The sequence below is a fragment of the Rissa tridactyla genome, chromosome 1 (genome assembly GCF_028500815.1).
Source record: "Rissa tridactyla isolate bRisTri1 chromosome 1, bRisTri1.patW.cur.20221130, whole genome shotgun sequence".
Classification (NCBI taxonomy): Eukaryota; Metazoa; Chordata; class Aves; order Charadriiformes; family Laridae; genus Rissa; species Rissa tridactyla.
In genome coordinates, this window is record NC_071466.1 from 68,460,045 (window position 1) to 68,485,607 (window position 25,563).

The 25,563-nt window shown below is 42.5% G+C and overlaps 2 protein-coding genes across 4 annotated transcripts; one reads left to right on the forward strand and one right to left on the reverse strand.

Moving 5' to 3' along the window:
• Positions 1 to 43: 43 nt before the first annotated feature.
• PROZ (protein Z, vitamin K dependent plasma glycoprotein) lies at positions 44 to 12,685 on the forward strand. Its single transcript, XM_054188384.1, has 8 exons — positions 44 to 200; positions 1,852 to 2,015; positions 2,529 to 2,553; positions 5,840 to 5,953; positions 7,767 to 7,898; positions 8,928 to 9,013; positions 9,093 to 9,216; positions 9,788 to 12,685. Exons 1-8 carry the CDS (start codon positions 134 to 136, stop codon positions 10,297 to 10,299), a joined length of 1,224 nt encoding a protein of 407 aa, XP_054044359.1. The 5' UTR covers positions 44 to 133; the 3' UTR covers positions 10,300 to 12,685.
• Positions 9,631 to 25,110, reverse strand: PCID2 (PCI domain containing 2). Of its 3 annotated transcripts, none has more exons than XM_054188410.1 (15): positions 24,957 to 25,110; positions 24,486 to 24,577; positions 21,998 to 22,087; positions 21,359 to 21,432; positions 20,540 to 20,607; positions 19,965 to 20,004; positions 19,426 to 19,480; positions 17,836 to 17,939; positions 16,995 to 17,070; positions 16,731 to 16,872; positions 15,548 to 15,648; positions 13,431 to 13,504; positions 13,138 to 13,263; positions 12,805 to 12,928; positions 9,631 to 9,790 (listed from the first exon to the last, which is right to left on the reverse strand). In XM_054188410.1, the coding sequence occupies exons 2-15, from the start codon at positions 24,519 to 24,521 to the stop codon at positions 9,782 to 9,784; spliced, it is 1,119 nt and encodes a 372-aa protein (XP_054044385.1). In that variant the 5' UTR covers positions 24,522 to 24,577; positions 24,957 to 25,110; the 3' UTR covers positions 9,631 to 9,781. The 3 variants fall into 3 exon arrangements, with proteins under 3 accessions (XP_054044385.1, XP_054044369.1, XP_054044375.1); XM_054188394.1 differs by lacking the exon at positions 9,631 to 9,790 and adding an exon at positions 10,868 to 11,794; XM_054188400.1 differs by lacking the exons at positions 9,631 to 9,790; positions 24,957 to 25,110 and adding exons at positions 10,868 to 11,794; positions 24,663 to 24,827.
• Between the last annotated feature and the right edge of the window lie 453 nt (positions 25,111 to 25,563).

Here is a 25,563-nt window from a genome sequence, read left to right on the forward strand (position 1 = left end):
CAAAGCTTTGCCCTCAGAGGCTTTGTTTTCTCGTGAGCCAGCTGGACTTTAAACGTCAACATCTCGCATATAGCCATTTCCCCCAGGAGCGGCAGGAATGCAGGCAGGCGGCCACTAGGCTCAGAGGGTGGCAATGGCAAGGTGCTCTTGGACAGTATGGTTTCTTCTCTCTGCCCTTTTCCTTCAGACAGAGCAGACAGGTATGGCCTTCGCTTTGTTGCGGCTTTAATTCTGATCTGTGCTGCTGCTCTTCTAAACACACCAGCAGTTTGGTACCTTGTGTCGTGTTTACTTTGTAGCACAGGGTGACACCACTGCAAACTGCCTGTTCCTTGTTTTTCTTACGCTTCTCCTGTGGTTTTGTTGTTTGTTTGTTTGTTTTTTTCATATAACTGAGTAAAAACTGCAGTAGGTTACTAAGGCAATGTAATTTTGAATTACCAGCATTTACACCAGGGTTATGTTTTGTCTTTTCTTATCATTCTTAAAGAGCGCCCCCGATATTAATGAGAATTTTGCTCTGTATTTCTAGTTGCCTTACGAAAGAGGCTGAGATGCATGCTTGTTATAGTTTGAAGAAATTTATGTTTCCATATTAATCCTCCGTGGTTTGTCAATATTAAGGAGGAGCTGGACAAGGAAGAAAAAGGTGGTGACTGCTTCAGAAGGGTCAAAACGCCCCCGGCAGCAGCAGCAGTGCAGTGCCAGCTGTGCTGGATGCGTCGGAAACACCGCACAGCAGAAATGTGCACCGGGCTGTCAGATAGCTTTTTAAATTGCAAAACACAAACATGAAGCTTTTTTTTTTTTTAAATCTTTTTTCTTTTTGAATACCTCGTGGAAGCCTGTTGCTTATCAGATATCCTTCAAAAGCATAACTAGGCATTCGTGTGCAGTTTCCGACTAACTTTGTTACTGCTGTCACTTTTTCCAATTCTAGTATTATTGATCAGTTCAACCTTTGTGCCTGGCAGTGCTGGGCCCCCAAACACTGTATGAAATACAAAAAAATACCCCAGTGGGTTTATTTTCTAAGCACAGGAGAACTGACAAACACGTGCTGAGACACACAGCCACACATTGCTTGAGGTCAAAGGCAGCAGGCTCCGGCACGGCTCCGGCCGTCCTGCTGGCAGGCAGGTTTTGTTGCAGGCATCATTGCAAAGAGGAGTTTTAAGAACTGATAACTCTCATATCTTTGCTCACTCCTCCTCCTTACTCAAATTGAAAAGATTACAGTGTCTTTCCACACAAAGGGTGTTGGATGGTATAGGCCTTGTAACTTTTTTGAGCATTGCTTTTCTTTATTCTCCATGAGAGAGATTTGATCGAGAGCTCAGCCATGTCACGGTTTTGCTTCTCAGCAAAAAAAACCCTGCGAAGACTGAAGGCCATCAGTTTGGATCCATCATCATAAACTAATACAAATCATTTCCACTTCTACTGATGAGTCTGGAAGCCCTGTGCAGTCTTACAAAAGAGCCTCTGCCTTTACGATAATACATTTCCCCTTTCCCTGGCCGTGCCACAGCAACGCTGTTCTATGTCTGGTGCAGGAAAAAAATTCGTCAGTTCATCAGGAAGGGCTTCAAATTCCCTCTGCTTGGGAGCAAGTCAGGCTCTCCCCAAATGAAAAAGGTCATGACTCCTCAGCTGAGTTTGGGCTAAGAAAGTAGGGCTCTTCCAGTATGAAAGTTTGATGTGGCTGGAACCCCGAATCAGCCAAAAGAGTTGTCTTCATGATTAAAATTGCTGCTTAGTAATGTCTCTTGAAAAAATGGGGAAAAAATGGTGAAAATATATAAGGAAATGAATCTAAGTACTGAGGTTAGATTTTGTCGTACGTTTCAGTGTTTATATCAGCTGACGATGCAAACAACGTTATGAAGAGGCAGAGGCGTGCCAGTTCCCTACTTTTGGAGGAGGTCCTCCAAGGCAGCTTGGAAAGGGAATGCCTTGAAGAGAGATGTACGCAGGAAGAAGCAAGAGAAGTGTTTGAAAACGATGAAATGCTCGTAAGTATTTTGTTTTCTTGTGTGCATATTAGAAATTACTGCCTTGGTCTTCCGCTATCACGTTTAGCCCTGCAGCCTGCTTCTTTCGTTTGGGTTTCTCCCCATGTGAAATCTTTCCACCTCCACAAGCGGAAAGCAGGTGTCTTCAGTGGTCAAAATGGAAATTCAGAGGTCAGCTCTGACATGCCGGAGAGACAATGGCCAGCCAGTTTTTCCAGGAAGCTGTATTGCTAAAGGATTCAGCTGTTTCTCTCTTGCCTGTAAAGTCTTTCTTTTCCTTTATAGCTTTCTAAGAAACAATAAAATAAGCAGGATGCAAACCCCCTCCCATCTCATTCAAATTTTTCCGGCAGGGCAGAATTTGTAGTTGTGCAACTCTGTGAACGTTAAACCGTAGTGTATATTCTCTCATGTACAGTTTTTGTTTTACCAAAATATTTATGGAAGACGATATTATTTGAGAATTAAAATCTAATTTCACTTTTTTCTTTTTCTTTTTTTTTTTTTTTTCAGAAAATGTTTTGGGATATCTACTATGGTAAGCTGGCCTCTTGATTTCTCTCCTCCATAGCGGTATCACACTGTGGACATTATGACTCACTCCAGTGCTGGTTTTCTGAGAGTTTTTAGCAGTTCATCCTCAAAGAAACACCCAGTTGCTATTTGTCATGTCTCTAGTAAAGCAGGAGGAAAAGTGTTGATGTGAAAGATTTAAAAAAGTAATAGATAGGAAAAAACATTTAAGACTGTGAAGTGAATAAAAGCTAAGGTGAGTAGATGTTATCATAGTAAATAGGCTATTTTTTTTCCTGAACTTAAGGCTGTTCTGAAACAACCTGGGAGCTGACAAAGTCTGCTTTGCTGATACAATAGAGCAGCGCAGCTTTGCCAGGAAAACCTCCCAAATACAAATCTAGCATTTAAACCTGAGCGAGATAAATAAGTGTTAAAAGCTACTGGGCTGCCTGCAAACCCTGGACGCTGGCACTGCATCATCCCTTGGCAGCTGTCAAGGCAAGAAACGAATCTGTAAAAGCTGAGGGACTGATGTAACTCGATGCTTCCTGAACAAGGAGCCTGGGGCATCAGCTGATGGTGACTTCGCCTTATTCCCTCCTTTTCTCCATGCCTCATCCCAAGATTTTCTCTAGGGTTTTCTACTCCGTTTTTATTAATTTCTAATCTGGGGTTTAGACAGTGGATAAGGAGGTGGCAAAATCGGCAGTTAGCATTAATTTTCTGCAGAAGCCACTAAAAGAAGAAGAATATAGATGTTATGAAGAATGATGCCAAATATCTGGCCTTTGCTACATGTTTCGTCACTTCTGCAAAGGTGGGATGTTAATCCTAATTTTAGTCAATGGATGTTTGTACTAAGCATGTCGTGCAGGCTTCCTCTGCAGTCTATGAACAGAGAAGGGCCACCAGTTGAGAATGGTCCATCCAAACAACCTTAGCCACAATCAGGACGCGTTACTGGCTTCAGCCTCAGGGTTGGCTTCCTTGCAGTAATTAAAAGCCATTGTGTCCTGTCTTCTTCCTGCAGATCAGCAGTGTGTGTTTCCTTCTTTATGATACCTTTTCTAACATTTTGAAGAGCATTGCAGTGCATCTCCATGGCTTCTTTCCTCCTCACTAAACAAACCCATTTTTTCATGCTGTCTTCCAAAAATCTCATTTTCTAGACATCTGGTATCCTTGTTGCGTTCCTTCCATAGTCCAGGGTACAGTGGGTAAATCTGCACTGTGGATAAAAGAGGGCCTAACTGCTGGCTCACCCTGTTTTGTGCTGCTCCACCTTGGTCTCTTCAAGTCAAAGCTGCTATAGTGGCATCTTGCTCTAGTGTGGATGTTCGCTGTCAGGGCACTTGGCCTGAGGTCACACTTGTCCCTGACTCTCTTTTATTAACAGTATAAACTTAGCTATTGATAACCTCTCTTCAAACGTAATTTTCCAAACAGTTTTGTCCAAGTCTTATAGTAGTCTGTGTTTTCCTAGCTCACTTAAGGACAATGTCATCTGAGAAATTTCTATTCTATGATGTTCACTGATTTCCTCACTGGGTCTCTTATCCTATAACACAATTAGATTTAATCGGTTTGGATTATTTGATCTTGAAAAATGCATGTTGCTTACCACCTTCTTATTTTGCTGGGTGCTTACAAGCCGTTTAATCATTCCAGTAGCTTTCCAGTGACAGAAATCGTGCTGTTTTCTCTGTAACGCCTTGAATCTTCTCTTTCCTCCTTTAATAAAGCTAAGCACTAGGTTCACTTTTATCCCAGTCCTACAGAACCTCACCTGACCCCAGACATTTTCTGAGACTTCCTTACCTATAGTTGACCCTGCATTTCAGAGACTTGAAACCATCTAACTTGCTTCAGGCTGTAGGTGTAGCCCTTCCCTAGCTCCAGCCACCCACCACTGCTGCTGGAGGTCCCCACTCCTCAACTCTACCCCCTCTGCTGTGCTGCTGAGACTCCCCCCTCTAATCCACCCAAACACCCTCCCAGGAGACCTAAATTGTGCTGGAGTATGCTGGTGGCATCTGACTGCAGGTGGCCTGAAGGCAGTAACCACTTTAAGCCAGTATTTTAGTGCAGCTAGCACTCAAAGGCACACGTGCCCGTAGCTTGAGCAGATGCTGGTTGGTGATTTGGTCCCAGTAGCAGGAAGAGTTTTCACCTTTCTGTCCCTGATATTAATTACAGCAGCTCGCTGACTGAAGTTGACCTCTCTGATGAAGTTTTAAATTTTAGAAAGGTTGGACAGCATGTCCCGGGTTAGGCTTTGCTGGCTTGCTCCTGATCGCTCACGTCTAAAATAAGCAGTTATTTGCAGAACATTTCCAAACTCTTTTGGAGTCTTTCCAGTGGGCAGCTTAAAGGGAAATTGGCAACTCTGCCTGGTGCTCCACCTGTAGTGAGGCATCCTCTGGGTTCAACGTTTGGTTCATCAGAAAGACTAAACTCACTAGTATTATAATTCCTCCTAGTATGATGTTGCGCGATGTGTAACTTTGATGCCAGGCTTTTTATCCATATATTCAGATAATCATTTTTTTATCCCTATGCATATCAACCTAACATGGGAGACCTAAAACGCCGGTCTCACACTACATGTGTAATGAGTCCATGAACTGTAAGTCAGTGCTTTTCCCTGAAGCAGAGCATCCGTCCTCCAGAAGCGGGCTCTGTCCCTGGGCACCTCCCAGCATCCCTGCCAGGGGCTGCCGGAGCACCTCTGGAAGCAGAGGCTTGGGCTAAAATTACTCATGAGGAGTAGTTTGAGGAGACACAGCCCATTTCCACCCAAACCTTTTTGCAATGCTTCTCCGAGCGGCTCACGTGCTGGGAAGGGGGCTGTGTAATTGGAGTCAGTGGTGGTGTTGACATGTCCCTCTCCTGTGGCATTTCAGGCTGAGAGAGTTGGGATTGTTCAGCCTGGAGAAGAGAAGGCTCCAGGGAGACCTTATAGCAGCCTTCCAGTACCTAAAGGGGGCCTGCAGGAGAGATGGGGAGGGACTCTTTGTCAGGGAGGGTAGCGATAGAATGAGGGGTAATGGTTTTAAACTGAAAGAGGGGAGATTTGGATTAGATATTGGGAAGAAATTCTTTCCTGTGAGGGTGGTGAGGCACTGGAACAGGTTGCCCAGAGAAGCTGTGGATGCCCCATCCCTGGAAGTGTTCAAGGCCAGGCTGGATGCGGCTTTGAGCAGCCTGGTCTAGTGGGAGGTGTCCCTGCCCATGGCAGGGGGTTGGAACTAGATGGTCTTTAAGTTTCCTTCCAACCCAAACCATTCTGTGATTCTATGATTCTTCAGGTGGCAGGAGGTGCTCATCAAGCCCCTGCCAAAACAACGGTGTGTGCGAGGACAGCATCCGTGGCTACACCTGCACCTGTGCCGAGGGCTACGAGGGAGAGAACTGTGCTTTCGGTAAGGCATCACTGCCTCTTCAGAGAAGCCCTATCTCCTCCTGGCGTAGGGGGTCCCCCCAGGAAACCATACTCAGCTCTCCCATTACCTCCAGTTATCATGTTTTAGGTTAAAACACACAGTTCTTGGCAGAGCAGGGGTGATGTGGCTGCCTGTCTCCCAAAACGTTATGGCATCCTGAGGTTTCGCAGGCTGCCTCTTCCCCCTGAGCCTCCCTTCTCTTGGGACACAGCAAAAGGGCTCAAGCAAGTCCCCCTCACAGGTGGGCTCCAAAGGCATCCCTGCCTGCTGCCACCGGCGCTCCTGGCTGCTTGTCTTGCCGTGGTCCCAGGCAGCATGTGGCCTGAAGAACCATGACTGCAGTGCTGAGGTGGCTTCCCAGCTACACCAGTACCTCTGAGGGCACACGTGCCCACAAGACAGTCCCCCAGGACAGAGGGACTCCAGAAAACAAACCATTTTCAGTGGAAGTGTAAAAGGCAGAAAGCAAAATGGATGCTTTCTGGCACGTAAAACACCCTGGGCCAGATCCCACATTTTTACATCTGCCAGGTTCTACTTTCCAGCCCTTACATCAGTATTTCTGCTGGCTCGGAGGTCCCCTGGGCTGGGAGACGCCCTGGCTGCCGCAAGACAGGGTCATTTTCTGTATAAGGGGTGTGACTGTGACCAGCTTCTGGGGAGCACAGAAGGTGACACAGTTTGGACCAGTGCTGGGAATTGGATCTGCTCAGCGGGAGCCTTAGAGAGCCACGTTATGTGAGATTTTTTTGCTACTTCTCCACCTGTGAGCTAGATCCACCATCAAATGGCTGTTCGTCCTGTTGCTCTGTGCTGAAGCTTAAGTCATATGAGGAGAGGCTGAGGGAGCTGGGCATGTTTAGCTTGGAGAAGAGGAGGCTGAGGGGAGACCTCATTGCCCTCTACAACTTTTCCCAGGTGAATAATGACAGGACCAGAGGAAATGGTCTGAAGCTGCGGCAGGGGAGGTTTAGATTAGATATTAGGAAGAATTACCTTACTGACAGAGTGGTCAGGCACTGGAACAGCCTGCCCAGGGAGGTGGTTGAGTCACCATCCCTACAGGTATTTAAGAAACGTCTACATTTGGCACTTCAGGGCATGCTCTAGTGGCAGGGATTGTAGGGGTTTTTTTTGTGTGTGTATGGTTGGACTCGATGATCTCAAAGGTCCCTTCCAACCATGAAGATTCTATGACTCTGTGTTTGCTCAGCTATGGAGAGTTGATTGAACATGTTTCAAAGGTGATTAATATTCCCTTTCTTTTTTTCTTACCTTCAGCAGCTGTTAATTTTAAGTTTCTCAGCATGGGCGTGAGAAGTAAGAGCTATGCATTTGGTTTTGCTGAAAAACAGAAAGCTTTAGCCGCCTTCTTCCTCAAGCAATACCTGCCTTCTTAAGATGTGCAACAGTTCCTCCCACTGCAGAAACTTAATGTTTTAAGAGAGCAGAAAGAAAACCCATGGCATCCTTCCACGTGAACCCATGTTTGGCCTAGTCTGACCCTTGCCTAACGCTCCCCAAAACTCAAGAGGTGCAGACAGCCCGGTGCAGGGAGGTGCTGGGTGGGCACAGTTTGCAACGAGTCTGTGGATGCTGCAGAGACTCAGCTGTCTCCAATTTCTGCCTAACAAGGGAAAAAACAACATGGTGGGAAATACAACCAAGCCAGAATCCCTACCCACCTCCACACAAAGCAAGTAAAAAAATGCTTAGTTAAGAGGACTCAAGCTATGCAAGGGAACTCCAGCTGAACTGTTCCCGATGCTTTTCCTCCACTTGTTCTGTTTAGCTAAAAATGAATGTCACCACCAAGCAAAGGAAGGATGTCACCACTTCTGCTACCCGGGAAGTCATTCCTACCGTTGCTCCTGTGCTGATGGCTATGAGCTCGGGAAGGACAAAAAACAGTGCATCGCCTTAGGTAGGTGTGAGCATAGAAGTACAGGGGGCACGTGCTCGGTGCTGGGGTGGGTGGGCCACCATCTGACAGCCAGATACCATCAGCCTGCTTGGAGACTCAAGCAACAAGGAAATTACCGACCTTCCAAACTGGACAGATAAAGGAGGACTCTAGGTACCACCACCACCCAAGAGCATGGTAAAAGAAGCAATATTTGATCTGAACATTTAAACATGGGTCTGCAGAGAGGACTTGCATCATCCTATGTATCACTCACTGGGCCAGGTTTTCCACTCCTATGGTCAGTAAAGACTGACTCCGCTGAAGACCCGTCTGTTCGGGAATGAGGTTCAATAGATTCTGATCAGGCAGCTGATGGTCTGATAAATGAAGGGCAAAATTTGCTGCCATATAAATTAGTTTGAAGCAGTAGCCCTCTTCATTTTTCCAATCTCATACTAGGCATCTCATTCAATTTCATCCCCTTATAAACAAGGTCTACTAAAACCACAGTAGTATACTTAGGCCCTTGTCTCCATTAGCAAGCAGGGCAGCCAAACAAGAGCTGAGCTGTAGAGCCGCAGTTCTGGTGATGAAGGCTTGACGTCTGAACCAGAACACAAAGGCATGCGCAGTCCTAGAGTAACAGCTTTGACAAGGAAAACCCAGGATTCACCTTGTCCAGATTGGGCCACAGCTTTCAGATATTTGGCGCAATTTGGATACAGGATACAAATTAAGAGGAAGCAAGCTGTGCTGATGGTTGGCTGGAGATGAAGCCTCATTTCATTAGTAACAGTGAAATCTGGTCACCACAAGGCTAAGCAATGACCCACCATGTTCAGCGCCATCGCTAAGCTATCAGACTACAAATGCCAAGCAAATTATTCCAATTCTCACCAACTGAGAAACTGTCCTTCTCCTTTTCCTTGGTGCAAAACCAAAACCCCAAAGACAAGGTGGAAGCAGTAAGATATTCACAGGTAGTAGCTGTCTTGAAATGATACAGCATGAAGTTTTGATTATTTTTTTTTTTAATTCCTCTGCTAGATCAATGTGCATGTGGCAGACTTCAAGACAGCAATAATCTGATAAGCCAAACCAGGAAGAAACGTGATGACCGATTTCCTTGGCAGGTATTTCTAGCAATTCATGGAACCCATCACTCAGCCTCACGCGGGCAGTGCTGTCTACCGTCTTTTTGCCTTTTCTTAGGTCCTGCTGCTTAACTCGGAAGGGAAGGGCTTCTGTGGCGGAGTGCTGCTAAAAAGTAACTTCGTACTGACTACGGCAGAGTGCGCCCTTCTGCACAGCCATTTTGAAGTCAGGGTTGGTGCCGGTAGGTGACCAAACACCTTTTCTCTTGTTGCAGCACATTTGAGTATTTTTAAAATAAATTTAAAATTTATTTAAATTTAAACTAAAAAAAAAAAATAAAAAAGGGCTCACTGAAATTTTTTTCTGGATAAAAATATTGTTAAAGGAAACAAATCAGCTGTCGTCTCATTTCAGCATCTTAGTTAAGTATCTTAAGCTAGAACTCGAGCTGCCCCATAACCCCCTGCAAGCCAAGCAGAGAGACAACTGCCTCTCGAACGCAATTCAGAACTCGGCACCTAGGGATAAGCTAAACCAGGTGGATTTAGAGGTGGCTTTTGTTTCATGCCAAAATTCACTTCTTCTGTTGGGTACTTCTCCTTCCCGCTGAAATTATACACGCTTCTACACAGCATTAAAAAGCTGTCTCAATACATCGTAACTAGTTTACCTTTACCGCAGCGTTTTCAAGAAAGAGAGCCTTTAGTTTCTCTACTGCACGCATTTCTCAGCGAGACTAGGCAGCTGTTGTCAGTTTGCACGCAGTTTTCAAGTCTGATTCCTAAGAGCACTGCAATGTCATTGCTTCACAGGGCCTAATGGAACAAGCGGAACCGAGAAGACAATGCAAGTTAGTGAGACACACATACACATCCGGTATGACGAAGACACTGCTGAGAACAACATTGCGTTACTACAACTCCAAGAGCACGTTGAGTGCAACAACCACCAGCTTCCTGTCTGCACCCCTGAAAGAGACTTTGCAGAACACATTCTAATTCCCAAATTGGCTGGTACAGTCAGTGGCTGGAGAATGGAAGGTGATGAACTCCAAGGTGATGAGTTGCAGGTTTCATACCTTCCTGCTGAGGACTGCAAGCAAATACTCAACGTAAGCCTCACAAACAGGCAGTTTTGTGGACACCTCCAGGAGGCCGTAAACAAACGACTGGCTGGAGGAAGCTTTTTAGCTACCGAGTATAAAGGCACTTGGTTTCTGACTGGTATCCTGGGATCTTGGCCACTAGAAGACACTGACTGGGACACATTTCTGTTCACGAACACCGCGAGGTATATGATATGGTTGAAACAAAAAATGAACTAACACAAACACAACCAACCCTCCAGCACCAAACCCCCTGCCAATCACTGCAAGGAAACATTTGGATGCAGCCAGTACACCCATTTGACTCTCTTATCACGATTTGCAGCGAGGAAGTTGCAACGATGATACGTGTATAACTCCAATTCATACAGAAAAGACTCTTTGCCTTTCCTTCTTCTGCAGACACACAGTACTGCGAAAGTCACGATGCGGTAAACCTAGTTATTTTACTAAAAACTGACTGAAGTTTCCAAGAACTTTTCATCCTAAAACTCAAAAGGCACTGATGTTTTTCTGGTATTTTAAATGTCACTAGAAGGAAATCAGTCTTTTAAATTCTTGTTACCCTGAGGTTTGATTCAGCAAATTCATATTCTTATTTCAGCATCCATAAAAGCTAAACTTAGGAAAACCAGGGGAACTCCAAGCCTTTAAATGCCTATGTTGATGTAGGACTTGACACTCTCATCACACGGAAAAATGCTTCCGCTTATACACGGTATCTGTGTTTTCCCTTATGAATCATGTCCACATCAGTTAGTGGGTAAAATAAAACCCAACTCTCAAAGAGGGGGAAAAAAATGTTTTATTTTCTTTAAAAATAATTGAAAAACTCCAAGACTCCCATCCCACCACTATGGCCAAGGTTACACTGTACCAACCCCAAACAATCAAACAAAACCCCCAAGGTAGTAACACTTAACGGATCCAGTGGCAGTGTTTTCCCCAGAAGCAGAATAAAAAAGACTTCGCATAAGTTACTTAGTTTTTTTCATTGTAACAAAAATGAAACAAAATATTACCAGAATTAAAAAAACACAAACCCATCTGTGAGCACCTACAGAGAAAAATCCCACATTTATTTGAACCCGTAAGTATCACTGACACACTAAAGCTTTTGCTGGCAAGCACTTCTCTAGTTTTTAGAGAAGGCTTGAAGAGAGTATTTAATACCTGCAAGACAGACTATTGAAGAGATTTAAAAAAATGGAAACCATGAAAGAAAACATCTTTTCCACTCTGAAGAATGGATTAACGCAAGTAACAAAGAATGATACTTCTCCTCTCTGAAAGATAAATGCAGAAATAGTAACACAGAGTACTTCATAAAAACTTTTAAGTACTTCGGAAGTAGTTCGGAATGCTTTGCTTTATTTCCTTGTGAAATACTTTGAATGATCCAGAAAGCCTGCAGAAACTGTCATTGAAAAGTTAGCATTTCGTTCCAACGCACTTTGTAACACTGGCAGCCTTGGTCATTCTGGGAAAGGAGCCACAAACAGTTCCTGGTATTCCAGTCCTGGACATGAACCAGGTCATTTACAGTGTTCTCGGGGTGATTAGGAGCAGCCCCACTGGGCAAGCTGAGTATCTGAAAAGTACTTGCATGGAAAAGACATAATACTCAACACACTGTTGATAGAGGAGGAAATGGGTTCTGCTTACTGACCACAAGCTTTTGATGCTGATGAGATATATAGCCTTTAATGTGACCCTGGCAGAAGGAGAAAAAGACAGCGTTAGGACTGGAAGCTGGTAAGGCGACACCTATAACCTCAGCTGCCTTCAGACTACATCAAGCAAAGCTGTGTGCGTATACTCAGTCACCACCGCACTACTTAATATCTATAAGGATCCAATTTATGTAAGTGGGTTAACTCACAAAGTAGAGAGCTGGAACCACAACCATGTTTGTGTACTAAGGGGTGCTGTCAGACCGAGAGCCTGTTGCCAGGGCCCCCCCTACTGGTCTGCTTACATTTCCTTGAAGAGACAGAGCTCTACTGATGTGTTCCTAAATTTACTTTTGCTCACTTTAAAACGATGATTTTAATTAATCACTATTCCAAACCTAACAAACTAAACGACAGAGTACTTTCTTTTCAGACACGTAACACTGAAAGAAACTTTCCAGTCACCTAATCCCACCCTCTGTTACTCCAAGAGCACACCAAATAATGTTTCAGAAACAGAGAAACATTATTTGGTGTGCTGACACTGCAATGCTGCTCCAAACCCTCCAATTTATTAGAAATCACTTGATTTCAAGCCTTTATCTGTTCATGAGTAGTTGAGATCCATTTAGAGTAAAAGACAAAATATGAAACAAAACCAAAGAAATCTGGTTTTAACTTTTTCCAATGTTAGAATGACAAAGAGTTTCCTACTTCAAATGCAGAAAAACACATCCCTGTTTGTCCCAGTTACAACTTTTGTATTTTTAAATCAGTATTTATGCATATATAGAAATGTCAGTACTGGATTTGCAATGTAAAATTCAACTTCAGTTTTAACTGGTTCCTACAAAAGAGTCAGGAACTAGAGAAAGCCCTCAAGGCAAATGAAAACATTTCACTTGGGCACAAGTGAATAACCTTTTTTTTTTTTTATACAAGAAAACCTGGGATTACTGATATGTTTTTTGTAATAAACTTTTGTTCTCTGCCTAATATTTTTTACTCTCTTAAGTCTGGAAGGGCCAAACAAGAAGTGGTCAGTACATACCATATATATAAGGTTAGCTAAAATGCACTGGACTTCATCAATATCAACATCATCTACTTGCATGAATTTCAGGGCAAACAGAAAGGCATCTAGAGATAGCTGATGGGTTTTGAGTAGTAAATATCTGAAAGAAACAACAGGAAAAAAAAAATCTGTTCTTGAGAAACAAACACTTAAAAATTCTGTTTCTTAGAAAAACCGCCTTTCTACAATAAATTCACTTTAACAGGAATTCAGCGCTCAGAGAGAGAACTAAGGAGCATTTCGATCTCAGTCCTAGGTGAAGAAATACTAAATCTACTTTTGCAAAAATGTAGGTTTTGTTATGCTTACACTTTCTTAAAGAGATTTCTGTATGTGATGATTTTCAGCTTCTCAAGGATAAGAAAGATTCCACATCGAATAAAGAAGGTCTCGTGCTTTGTCAGAGCATCATTCAGTAGGAGAAGATTGCCTTCACTATGAGGATGAAAAAATGAAAACATGAGAAGCTCTCACCCAAATAAGAAAAGAAACTAACTTGGGTAGGAATATCCCTCCCTTGCCTTCCTCAATCATCCCAAATAAATACCTTTTATGTAATACTTTTTGAACTAACACACAAGGCAATAAAATAATCATCATACCTCACAGCCTTCGTTACTTCAGCAAACTGCATGAGGTCATACTTCTTTAAGAGCTGAACTGTTGGCATATGTCCCTGAAAAATAAAGTTTCCACATTTCCCAGGATAAAGTCAAATGCATTTCAAATGTTATACAGTAAGCTATAAAAACATTTGTTAGAGAAAGACAAATGTTTAACCAACTTTTTTTTTTTTTGCTACAGAACAAGAGATGAATAAAAGTATTTGTAAGACAATGCCCTTACCCCTGCCAAACACCTTCTAGCTCAACTCACGATAACTACCTATTTATCATGGTTTAGGGAGTCTTAATATTTCTTAATGTTAGGGTACAGTTATCAAACTTTTAAAATCAAGATCCTGAGACTTGAAGCCTAGGCAGATCCAAATTTTATGTCATAGCTGTATGATCTAATCCGCAAACAGAAGAACGGCAAGAATCCCAAGCATTACTAATAATACAAGCAGTACTTCAGCACTGTCAAGTGCTAGCTCAGTCTGTACCAGATTTTTCCTTCACTATGCCTCTGTGCAGAAATAAAAAAAGTCCTCTCAAAAAACTAAACAACAACAACAAAAAAAGAGAGAGAAAGTTTAAATTTAAAGAAACAAAATTAATTCTCATTCCTAGACCTGGTAAAACCGAACCACCTACACTATCAAAAAGAAACTTTGTTTTTTCGCCCCCGCACAGCAGAGATCAGATTGCACACTGACTTGGGTCAGACTTTAAATTTAGTTACCATCATGCTATGCTGTTGGTAACTCCTTTCCTGGTTGGAGGATTAGCTGAGAGCAGAACTCAGCTGCATGTTTACTGAGAGCTGCTAGGAATGAAAAAAAAAAAAAAACAAAACCATCCAAGCTAGTTTAGTACAGTTTAAGATTAGTGTTAATGTTTGGGCTCTGATTTAAAAAAGCAACTGTAAAAACAATGACCTTTATCTGGTTTTGTTAGTGCCTCTTGTACACTAGAACTGCTCCAGAAAAGCACTAGGCACTAACGGACCCACCAGTTTCCGGCACTCATGTCAGGATGGGAAAAAGTTTTTAGGAGGGCTGTTAAGTTTTCCTTTATCAACCCTACCATTGATTGATCTGAAAACAACCAGCAAGAAAGTCAATACATAGAAAATTAAAAACAGAAGCCAATTATCATACCCATTATGCTTCTCCTTTACCCACTTGACACTGCAAGGGACTGGAAAGGGAGCACTGAATGGAAAAGGAAGGATAGTCATAAACAGGTTGGGGCAAAGGTGGAAGACGGCAGCTCACAGCAGCAGATGGTAACAACATTCTCCACAGGTAACTTTGGTAATAGGGCCAGGAACAGGAAACTAAAATCTGTTTCTCGTCCCCTCTGTTACACTGAATTAATTCTTAGCATAATCCCGCTAACTCAAGGAAACACAAATGCCAGCACAGCACATGGGAAGGGACAGGAACAAGAAACAGAGGTGTGCTTAATGCTTTTAATAGAAAGATGAAATGATCAAATAGTAACCAGTCTTCCTTGATTTGTTCAAAACCAAAATGCTCTACTTCGCGACCCTTCTGACATGCCTCGAATGGGCAGATGTACAAGGCGCAAACATAAACCCCAAAGATAGGAATCCTTTCTCTCCTGTGGCAAACCCCCCTCAACAGTCTTCAGCCATCTGTTTGCACATCCCCCTTCCCTTCACCAGGTGAAAGAAGCAGACAGATTTCTCCTAGTGAATACACACATTCCCTGGCCCATCTGTGTAGCTGATCACCAGACACGGGCCCAGCTACACAACGTAAGTTACACCGTTAAGTGCTTCTCCTAAGAGCTCAGTTGTCTTTATTACAGAAGCAACTTCAGGTTGCACCTTTACAAGGGGTGGGAGGAAGGTAAGGAGAAAAGAAGGTGGGGGTTTTGTTTGGTGTTTTTTTTTCCCCCCTTTCTCCTTTGCTATGCCGCTATGACAATTCAACAGGTTTTGTCCTGACACAACATCATGTGCATATGCTGACTCTTATGGTGGTCAGGCACAGATAGCCTCTGAATTCCAAAAAGGGCAAGAACCATATTGAGCATCAGTTTGGTTATCTGCTCCCAAAAAATTATTTAGAAGAGTAACATCTACTCACCAACAGCATTTTTACTGGCAGCAGGTAGATCAAAATCATTCTTTTGTTCTTCTGGCTTGAGCGGTGACAGTGCTCAAAGGCAAATGACAGATACTCTTCGGCTGCAGACACAAATAAAAGTGCTAGTAACACGAATCAACAACAAAAATGGATTAAAACTGTAACTCAAATTCTGTGCTCCATGTCCATCTCTAGCTTGAACACATGATATTTGAAATTATATAAAAAAAGAATCACACCAATCAAAATACACTAAGAAAAATGTTGTAAGAATTATTGGAGAGTCACACCAAATACAAAGTATTACCAGAAAAATAAGTCCTCCTTCAGAAAGTCAAAGAAAACTTGTCAAGGTCCAGATGTCAGAGGTAACAGTTACAAGCAATAATCGAATTTTCAGCTGATTTCAGTAACATTATTGTGTTACTACTACAGGAGGGCAGAATCTCAAGAAGCACTGGTGAAACAGAACACTACTTTCTAAATTCACAGGTTCTTCAATGGAGGTAGGCTGCACACAATGCATACATCTGCTGAGATGCGGAAATGTGCCAGTGAGATCATACAGCGTGACAACATGAAACTCCCTCGTCAGTTTTGATTAAGAAAGAAAAATGACAAGCCTGACAGGCAGAAGACACTGTTTAGACTTACAAAACCAGCTCCAGAATAGATTTTGGTCAGGGGCTTTGGTTAGCGATGAAAGCTGTACACCTTAGCTCTAGAAGCATTTCTATTAGTAAGTAAGAAATCTCAGAAATGCAGTTTCTACATCTTCCAAAAATCAATGCACTGAGAAACTAATTTTACAGTACAGTTTGCTGAAGATTTACTACATGGCATTCAGCAATTTGAAGAGGACAAGAGAGCTGCAAAGCCTCCTTAGTGAAACCTTTTACAAACCTCCTCTTTTGGATGCTCATACATTTCATTATGCATGCACACAATGCATTAAGACTACAGAGAACTTCACTGACACAGATATTTTAAAACTGGGTGTATGCTACAATTAGAAGCGTCATATAATCTCATCTCTGACCTGACTCAGCCTGTGGGCCTTGGATCACTGCATGCACAACTGCACCTTCTACACACATTTTGAGTCACACAAACACGCATATGACATCAGCCAGATTTCACACCAAGCAGCAAGACTTTTCAGTCTCCTACTGGCACACAGTACCTTGCTTAAAGTCACTGTCAAACATGGCTTTGCGTCCAACATAATATCTGTATGTAACTCGCTGTGCCATACTATACTCATCCTTCAGATTTGAGCTGTCAATTGCTCTAATTAAGGGCTTACATAGATGGAGCTTGTTGATCTGTTAAAAGAAATTAATTGCATTTTACTCAGAGAGCGTAGATACATAGTAGCATATAAAAAAGGGTGGGTTTGACTTAGACTATGAGATACAAAACACAGCTTACCAGACTTGAACCCTACCTTAAAATAAATTTTAAACAGCTGATTCACGAGAAACAACATGCCCCACTTTTTGGAATCTTCAATGCCTGCTCGACTGTCATAAGAAAAGAAAAAAGTGAAAAACCTGTTAGCACTGAGCATTGCAAGAAAATGACTTTGTCCTTATGGTAAATTCCCTCCATAGATATTTTATGGATTTTTAGGGTAAAAATAGGTGTCTGAAAATAAAAGTCAAGGCCAAACTCCGTGTCTTAAACCATACCAGCACTGTCAGAACATGTGTTCCCATCTTAGAGTTTGAACGGCTCTGCTGCATTTCTTCTCAACATAATGAAAAGATGTCATGCAAAATATTATTCATCTGCATCAGGGTCCTTACTCCAGTCTACAGATAACACATACACTAGCATATCAGTCGCTTACAATATTCAAGCTGTAAGAAAGATGGGGAAAAAACCCCAACATTTTCTCCACTTCGGAATTGTTAAAATTGCTAAGACTGGAAACCAAAGAGTCACTTTTTTTCCACCTAATCATAATGAAGCAAACTTCACAGCTGAACAGGGCACGAAAGTGTTAATAATCTCAGGGTACAAAAGTGTTAATTATCTTTCCTGAGAAACAGGGACATAATCAGTCCCTCCCAACAACATCTGCTAGGAATGTTAAACCTGAAGGGAGGCCTCTCCAGCTGTAGTTAATAGTCAAGAGAGTACAGACTATAAATGAGAGGAAACAACCCTTAGAAGTGTTTGTTCGTACCCAGATGTGGTCTTAGTAAGTGGAAAGATCTTACGTAAAGTTCATTAAGTTCTTAACAATTTAATAGTGCAAGTTCTATAGAGGATCTTTCACTTACGTGTCACTGGCACAGACTCGAAAACAACTCATCAGCAGTTCTGCTGCTTTTTCCAACATGTCGCCAACTTTGCTTTTCCCTTTCTTCACCAGCTGTTGATCTGCCTATCATTACACAGCAAGAAACAACGTGTAATTCTACATCCTGGTTTGCTAGCTCGTAAACAGTTCAGTTCTTTAATACAACATTTTAAAAAGTCTTGTAGCATAGATTTGCCATGCCTGCTATCTCCAAATCCAGAAGGTAGTCAACTCAAGTTTTTAAAAACCAAGAGTCTGGCAAAAAAATGTCTTTTGAACAAAAGCAAACTAAAACCCTTCTCCAGTTAGGGAGTTTGAGTTTTAGAATTTGTAATTAAGCTTCTCTCCACAGCCACAAGGGCTAGATCTTATTTCTAAACCATAGTCAGCATTTTCTAGTAGTAACACACACTGCTAGGACCTGGGATTTTCAGAAGAAACAGAAAACATACATTACAGCAGCAAGAGAAAAAAAATGAAGAGTTGCCAACATATGGGAAAGATCCATGCACTGATTAATGCAGAACTTAAACAACAAAGAAGGGGGGGTAGAATAGCGAGTAGATATTTACTATGTGCTTTCTAAAAAGTTTTACTATAAGGCTTGCATTCTCACTAGCTGAAACGTAAGGAAGAGAAATGGAAACACATCCTTTGCTGCAGAAGTCTTCTCTGTATCCGCATCCTTTGAACATACTAAGGTTAGAAGACAGAGTTCAAACACTTCCAGCGTGACTGATCCAACTTTCCCCTTTCTCATACATCTCAAATACATGAATTTGCCTCATTCAGAGTGAGAATCAAGACTTGTTACAGAGCTGGCACACACACGCACAAAACATTCTCTGTGCAAGCATGCCTCATGTGCTGTTTTGTGGGTGGGTGGGCACAAGAAAGTGCTGAGGGGACAAACACTGAAAATACTCGATATGGTCAAACTCTAACCTAACTTGAGCTCTAGCTCCACCCCTCCAGGTAAAGTGACTAGGAGCAAGATCATGACCCTGCCACTTACCTTGGCCTAGGAATTCCCATTAGATCCCTAGACAAGCCACTTCAGTTCACTAGCCTGAGAAAAATAATGTAAATTTGGGGGTTGTATGGACTCAGCAAGGGCTCCAATGAGCATGAAAAGCAGAACACACAGCTGGAAGAGGGGAAAGGAGGCAGAAACTTCCCCTCCAGATGTGGTAAGTGGTTAGATTAGCTTAATTGTGGGATATCTCCACCCTTATAAAGACTCCACCAAATCCCTAAGAAACATGGAAATAAGTGAGTTGTGCCACCATGCTACTCTATAAAGACAGTACTTCATCACTTCATATGCTGTAAGCAACTGCTGTGAGTTGCATGCGGGTCCTCTCTAGTTCAAGCTGCAAATGGGAGGTGGGCAGACTGAGCAACCTAGTTTTTCAATAGGACTGGAAGAATTCAGTGCGTCAACAAAATCCTAAACAATGAGTTAAACAGTACTGAGCAAAATTAGGCTATGTAATAAAGTCTAAAATATTTCCACCATGGAAACTCCTAACAGATAAAAATAATGAGGCTGTTAATCAGATCTACTTACATTATTAGCAAAAATTCGAAGATCGAGGGCTACAGCATACATAATAGGTAAAGCCCTGGAAAAGTAAAACAGTATACTTAGTATGGGCAAATCATGCAACAAATAAGACATGAGAAGTAAGCTTTTTTTCTTTCTAGTTGGTCATAAAACTTGAAAAGTATACATTAATCTTTAAATACAGAAGGACACACTTTTTAAAAGGAAAGGTCTTCAAGATGTCAGCATTTCAAAAATCCTACACAGGAGGAAGAATTAATTCAGAAATATTTTTTTACAGTAGCTTTAATAAAATACCATCTCACCTTGAACAAACTGTTCACATGTTTCCTTATGGACCATTCTACAAAATTAAGCTTAGATGTTTAGTTTTCACACTTCTGGATCTAAAAACTCAAACAGGCAGCAAAAACAACTAGGCTGCATTTAAGTATCGCTGGGGATAATAAAAACTGTAGGCAAAATTTTAGTTTGACTACTATGGTATTATGCTAGTGAAAGATGACAGTGTAGTTTCTGGCAGCTCTCTATGACGTACTCACCAATTTTCCTCTTTATGTGCCTGAAATGCTCGCAGGAAAGATGTATTGTATTTAGGAAAATTTAAAACGCTACTAAATGAAGCAGAGATATAAAGCCCAGCAGTTGCACGGTACCACATATTACTACATGAAAGGGCAGAAAGCAACAAAGCAGCAAGCAGATGAGGCGGCAGGATGCAAAGACGCAGTGGGGAAGAACATGAGCACAGCCACACACCCCTTGCTGTGGCAGTAGCCACGAGAAACACTGGTTGCTCGGCGATAAGATAGCAGCTTGCTTTATCAGTATCTTCCCCTCCAGCCAAGTACAAACTGGAAGTTACATTAAGGATTTCAGAATCTCCCACACTCTGTGAGAAATTATTTTTCTATCTTAGAGCTAAGTGACAGATTCTTTCTTAGTCCTACAGAAAGTTAAAAGAAGAGTCTATCTGGATCTCCTTGCTTAAGAACCTAAATAGCTGTTTGGAAGCAGACCACATTCTGTTAGATTTGAAAAAGGGTAAAGATTACTTATATGTCTTTTTGTAGAATAAGTTATCTGAAAACAATATACAAGATTTATGGAAAAGGATATTGAACGATAACTGTTTGGCATTTGTATGCTTCTATAAAGTCATGGTTTCCAACAGCATAAGTACACCTGTCAAAGAAAAAAATACATTAGTGCATCAGAAAATATGACATACGTAAGACAAATATTTCTTTTTGCCTCTTAACAGGCATAGAGCTTTACAGTTTATTTAAAAAAAAAAGACATAGAAATATTATTGGAAATATTCCTAACAAAATGGCACAAGCATTTTAACACAGCACTAAGCCTGATAATGGTAGAGAACTGATGCGAGAGATGAATAGGGATTTGTTTCTGTAATATGTACAGTATCAATTGTAATATGCTAATTCTTACTGAAACTGTCACCAAGATTAGCACAGATAAAAAAAATTCCAAGACTGTTGAAAGTGAACTAAAGACTGGGTTAATGCAGCATTATTTTTAAATAAAAGCCTCACAGAATTACTTAGGTCCTAAAGCTGTCTTAAGAATACTTTTATGACTAAAATTCCTTTTTAAAAATATTTATTTCCCTTACTTAGTTCACCCTAAATTCTTGTGTAGCTAGTAAATGCAGAGCAAAGGAAACGGCAAGCACTGAAACCAAAGCTGTGTCAATGGCTATATACAGATGACTGCCAGGTACACAAAGAAAACTTCATGTGGAAGGGAAAGAGAAGGTCATAATTTCCTGCAGTTATAGCATTATTTATAAGAGTAATGAATACCAAATTTTTAGACACAAGCCCTTTAAAATAACTAAGTAAACTTCAGGATATCCTTCCCCATCCCTGTTGGATGCCTCACAATAGACTTTACATTCCTGGTCCATCTTTACCTTAAGTGAGCTGCAAACATTTCATCATATGGTGGTTCCAAAACTTGTTGACACTTCTCCTCTGGAGACGGAAGCTAAGTAGAGAATAAATCAATGAAACATTAAAGGAACATACAATGCATCAGAAACAGAACATTAAACGGAAAATTTGTCATGGCAGTTTTATGCATACACACCTCTGCTACCTATCAGAACCTTAAGTTTTATTAATAATCACAGCCAGTGTAATGAATTGCTAGTGTGCATTCTATCTCCAGAACCTGATCACAGCTAGCATTAAATAAAAGCATCTGCAACGCATATAAGCACAAACACTGGACCCTTGCTACCCACTGGTTTTCTCTCTATAGTCACTTCCACTGTACCGCGTTACTAACTAATGTACACCTGGCTGGAAGGGACTTTCAAGACTGTATCTATCCAGAAAACAATTCGAAGTGGAACACAGAAAGCCACCCAGGAGAAAAACTGTAATATATAATATCATTGTAAGAAAAAAAGGGAAACAAACCTACGAGTGGATTCTGCTCTCACCTGTAAAATAGATTTCTGAGGTTTATCCCCAATGGAAAGGAACTCATGTAGAGAGCTAGGAAAAGTGAAAGCAAAACAAAAGAAAGGTCAAAAACAGATTCTCACCTGTAGCCTTGGGTTTGCAACATGTGGATGTTTAAATGATACCAATTCTGCACAAAACTGTCCATCTCTGCTGTCAATGGCTTCTTGCACCTACCAAAGAAAATAGGCACATTACAGAATAAAATCCAGCCACACAATATATTTACATGACTACAGAAGCCACCACCTTGTTACCACTGTTCATCCCCATCAATACCAACCCAACTGTGAGTTTCTGAAGGTTTAAAACTGAATGAATCGATATTGTACTTTCAGTACAACTGTTTTTCAAACACATATCACAGAGAAGGTGGGACAAACACTACTGTGGTTCTTTCCTTATTTGTAGGATACAAGCAAACCAGAGAATCTCCAAACAACTTACATGAGTTTGGCATTCTAAGAGAGCTGTTGTGAACCAGATTTGGTTAAGCTTTTTAAAATTCCAGTTGGACTTATGGGCATCAAACATATGTGCGAAGGCATAAACAATCTTTGTGTATTATTGTTTGCAATGCTGCAGATGGAATTTGCATGTCATTAATCAGGACTCACAAACATACTTCTCATGAATTTAAGATTTAATAAGAAAAAACTACTTCAAAAACACAAAATTAGCTCTCCCTTACTTGAAAAAAAAAAAAAACTACCACCAATCTCTGAAAAGAGTTTAAGCAGTTGATTTTCCTTCTTTTGCTGCTTCCTTTGCTAATTTAGTCTATGATTTTTCCCATTTAGTATGGTCTTTCCATACAGCAAAAAGATATTTTTTTTTCCTATCAGGACACAAAAATATGATAAATAAAGCACAAAGAGTGGGAATGGAACTTTTAAGAAATAATAGCTAAAACTACTTCCACAACTGAAGAAATTTCTAGCTTGATGTCACAATAAACTGCTCAGACAGACTGTTTTTTTTACAAGGAGTTATCTTTAGCAGGAAGCAGAATTAAATCATTGTCCCACAGAATATAATATTTACAGGTTTAACATGTTTCAAAAGTATTCTACACAGATGCTAGTCTAACATCAGACATTGCCTTTGGAACAATAGCTACATGTTTAATTTACCTGTCTTCATTTCTAAGCCCTATGTATGCTGCTATCTGTCACTTCCTTACCCATTGCTTTGGATTTCCATCCTCACCTGGTGAGTGTCCATTCCATCAGTAAAGTGTCCAGGTTTGACACAGAGCAAAATATTTTTCCATAAGAGATAAGATATTGTTCAGAGAGGTGCATAAAGACAGTTTAAATGCACAGACACAGTGTTTATGACACAGAGGACGGAGACAGAGGATCGTGATGACTGTCAACTGGAGAAGATGCTGGCTTTTCAGAGCAGATCACTGTCCTGAGATCTCAGCTGCTCCATTTTTGAGAGTAAAAGCCAATTACTCTCTTTTTGTGCCCTTCACTTGATTGACTTGACCAAAGAGTGTAAGATGATAACAATGATGAAAATGTAGTAAGAGTGGTTGCACTAAAAGCTTGATACTATGTCATGGTTTCAGCTGGGATGGAGTTAACTTTTTTACTAGCAGCTGGTATAATGCTACGTTTTGGATTTGGGAAGGGAACACTGTGACAGCGCACGGGTGGTTTTGATTGTTGCTGAGCAGTCAAGGCCTTTTCTGCTCCTCACACTGCCCCACCAGTAAGTAGGCTGGGGAAGGGAGGGGGCACAAGAAGTTGGGAGGAGACACAGCTGCGACAGCTGAGCCCACTTGAGCAAAGAAATATTCCATGCCATATGACATCATGCTCAGTATATAAAGCTGAGGAAGAAAAAGGAAGCAGGGGGAGATGTTTGGAGTTACGGCATTTGTCTTCCTAAGTAAATGTTACGCTCGATGGAGCCCTACTTTCCTGGAGATGGCTGAACACCTGCCAGCCAATGGGAAGCAGTGAATTAATATCTTGTTGTGCTTTGCTTGCGTGGCTTTTGCTCAACCTATGAAACGGTCTTTATCTCAACCCATGAGTTTTCTCCCCTCACTTTTTCTCTTCTGATTCTCTTCCCTATCCCAACCGGGTAAGCGAGCAAGCAGCTGTGTGGTCCTAATTGCTGGCTGGGGCTAAAACATGTCACACGGAAAGTCCAATCCAGCTGGTATCCTTGTGACACAGCTCCTGCGTCTCCGTCCTCCGTGCCATACACTGTATCTCTGCATTTCTGTACTCCTTAAATACCTGTATTTTTTTAATTCCTGAGCTGCATTTGTTACTACACACATACATAATCCGACCACATTAGTTCTTATGGAAAAACGACTTCACTATCCATTATATCAGTAACCATTGCACTTTTCAGATATTTCAGGTACAGAACCTTGGCATGCAGCTGGTATACTTCATACTGACTTAAGTATTTCTCTTTACCACACCACACATTCTAGCTGGTTTATTTCTTAAGCAAGGTAACACATTTCCAGCAAAGAAAAACACATCCACATACTCTAACAGTGCCTACAAATTAAAAAAAAACAACAAAAAAAAACTTGCTTACTTGCTGCAAATACTGATTTATGGTGATGTGCGCCATTAAAACGTTAAGTAGAAGAGGCCGGAATCCCAAATAAAACACGGTTGCATTACATCCTGCAAAAGGAACAGGCGTTTAAGAGGACCGCACAGCACAGATCCTCTATCCGCTCTGAGGAAACGCGGGATGGTTTTACCCAACCTCTCGCTGGCCAGGCAGGGGCCGCCTGCAGAGGAGAAGCCCTGGCACCAAGGCCCCGAGGAGGACAGAGGCCCTGGCAGCCCACAGCCTCCCAGAGCGGCGGGCAGACGTTAGAAGAGGCGGGAGGCAGATGGCGAGACGCGGACCCGCTCGCACACGGCTGCGCACAGCGACCCCCGCCCACCCGCGCCTGCCCCGCACCCTCAGCTCAGCTCAGCTCAGCTCAGCTCAGCACCCGGTGCCCCCGGTACCCCCTCCGCCCCCTTGGCAGCCCCAGCCCCACCACAAGCCCACCCTCAAGCCACAGTGCGGCACTTCCGGCGGCCGGTACGGCACTTCCGGCAACTTCTGCGCCGCACTTCCGCTATACCCGGCAAGGCACGGGCGGGCCCCGCCCCCGAGGGACAGCGGGAGGGAGTCACGTGACACCATCCCGACTCCCGCTTGTCCCCCCCCTCCGCGCCTTTTCTCCGCCCGGGAGGCGCGGCTTTTCCCCGGTAGCCAATGGGAACGCGCGGTGGGCGGGGGCCGAGGGCGTGCGTCAGCGGTAAACCGCGTGCTGCAGTTTAGTGGGCGGTGGGTGTTCACTTGTTGTAGGTGTTGGAGTGTCGGGTGCTGCTTCCCCCTCCTCGTAAGGGAGGCGGGCTGTGGCCTCCGTGAGTCCCGTGTCGCTTGCCCGGGCGAGCGCCCGGGCTTGGCCGCCCGCCTCCCCTCCTTCCCGGTAACCGTGGCCGCGCTCTCAGTGCGTGGCGGAGCGGTGGTGGGGGGGCGTTGCTCCGTGAACGTGGGTCCGTAAAGTTAAATAAAGCGTTTAACGCTCAAAACCGTTGCTCTTCAAAGCACTAACGCGTAAAGCGGACGCGGTCCGTGCCCCGGTAGCCTGCGCTCGGACAAGCGTGGA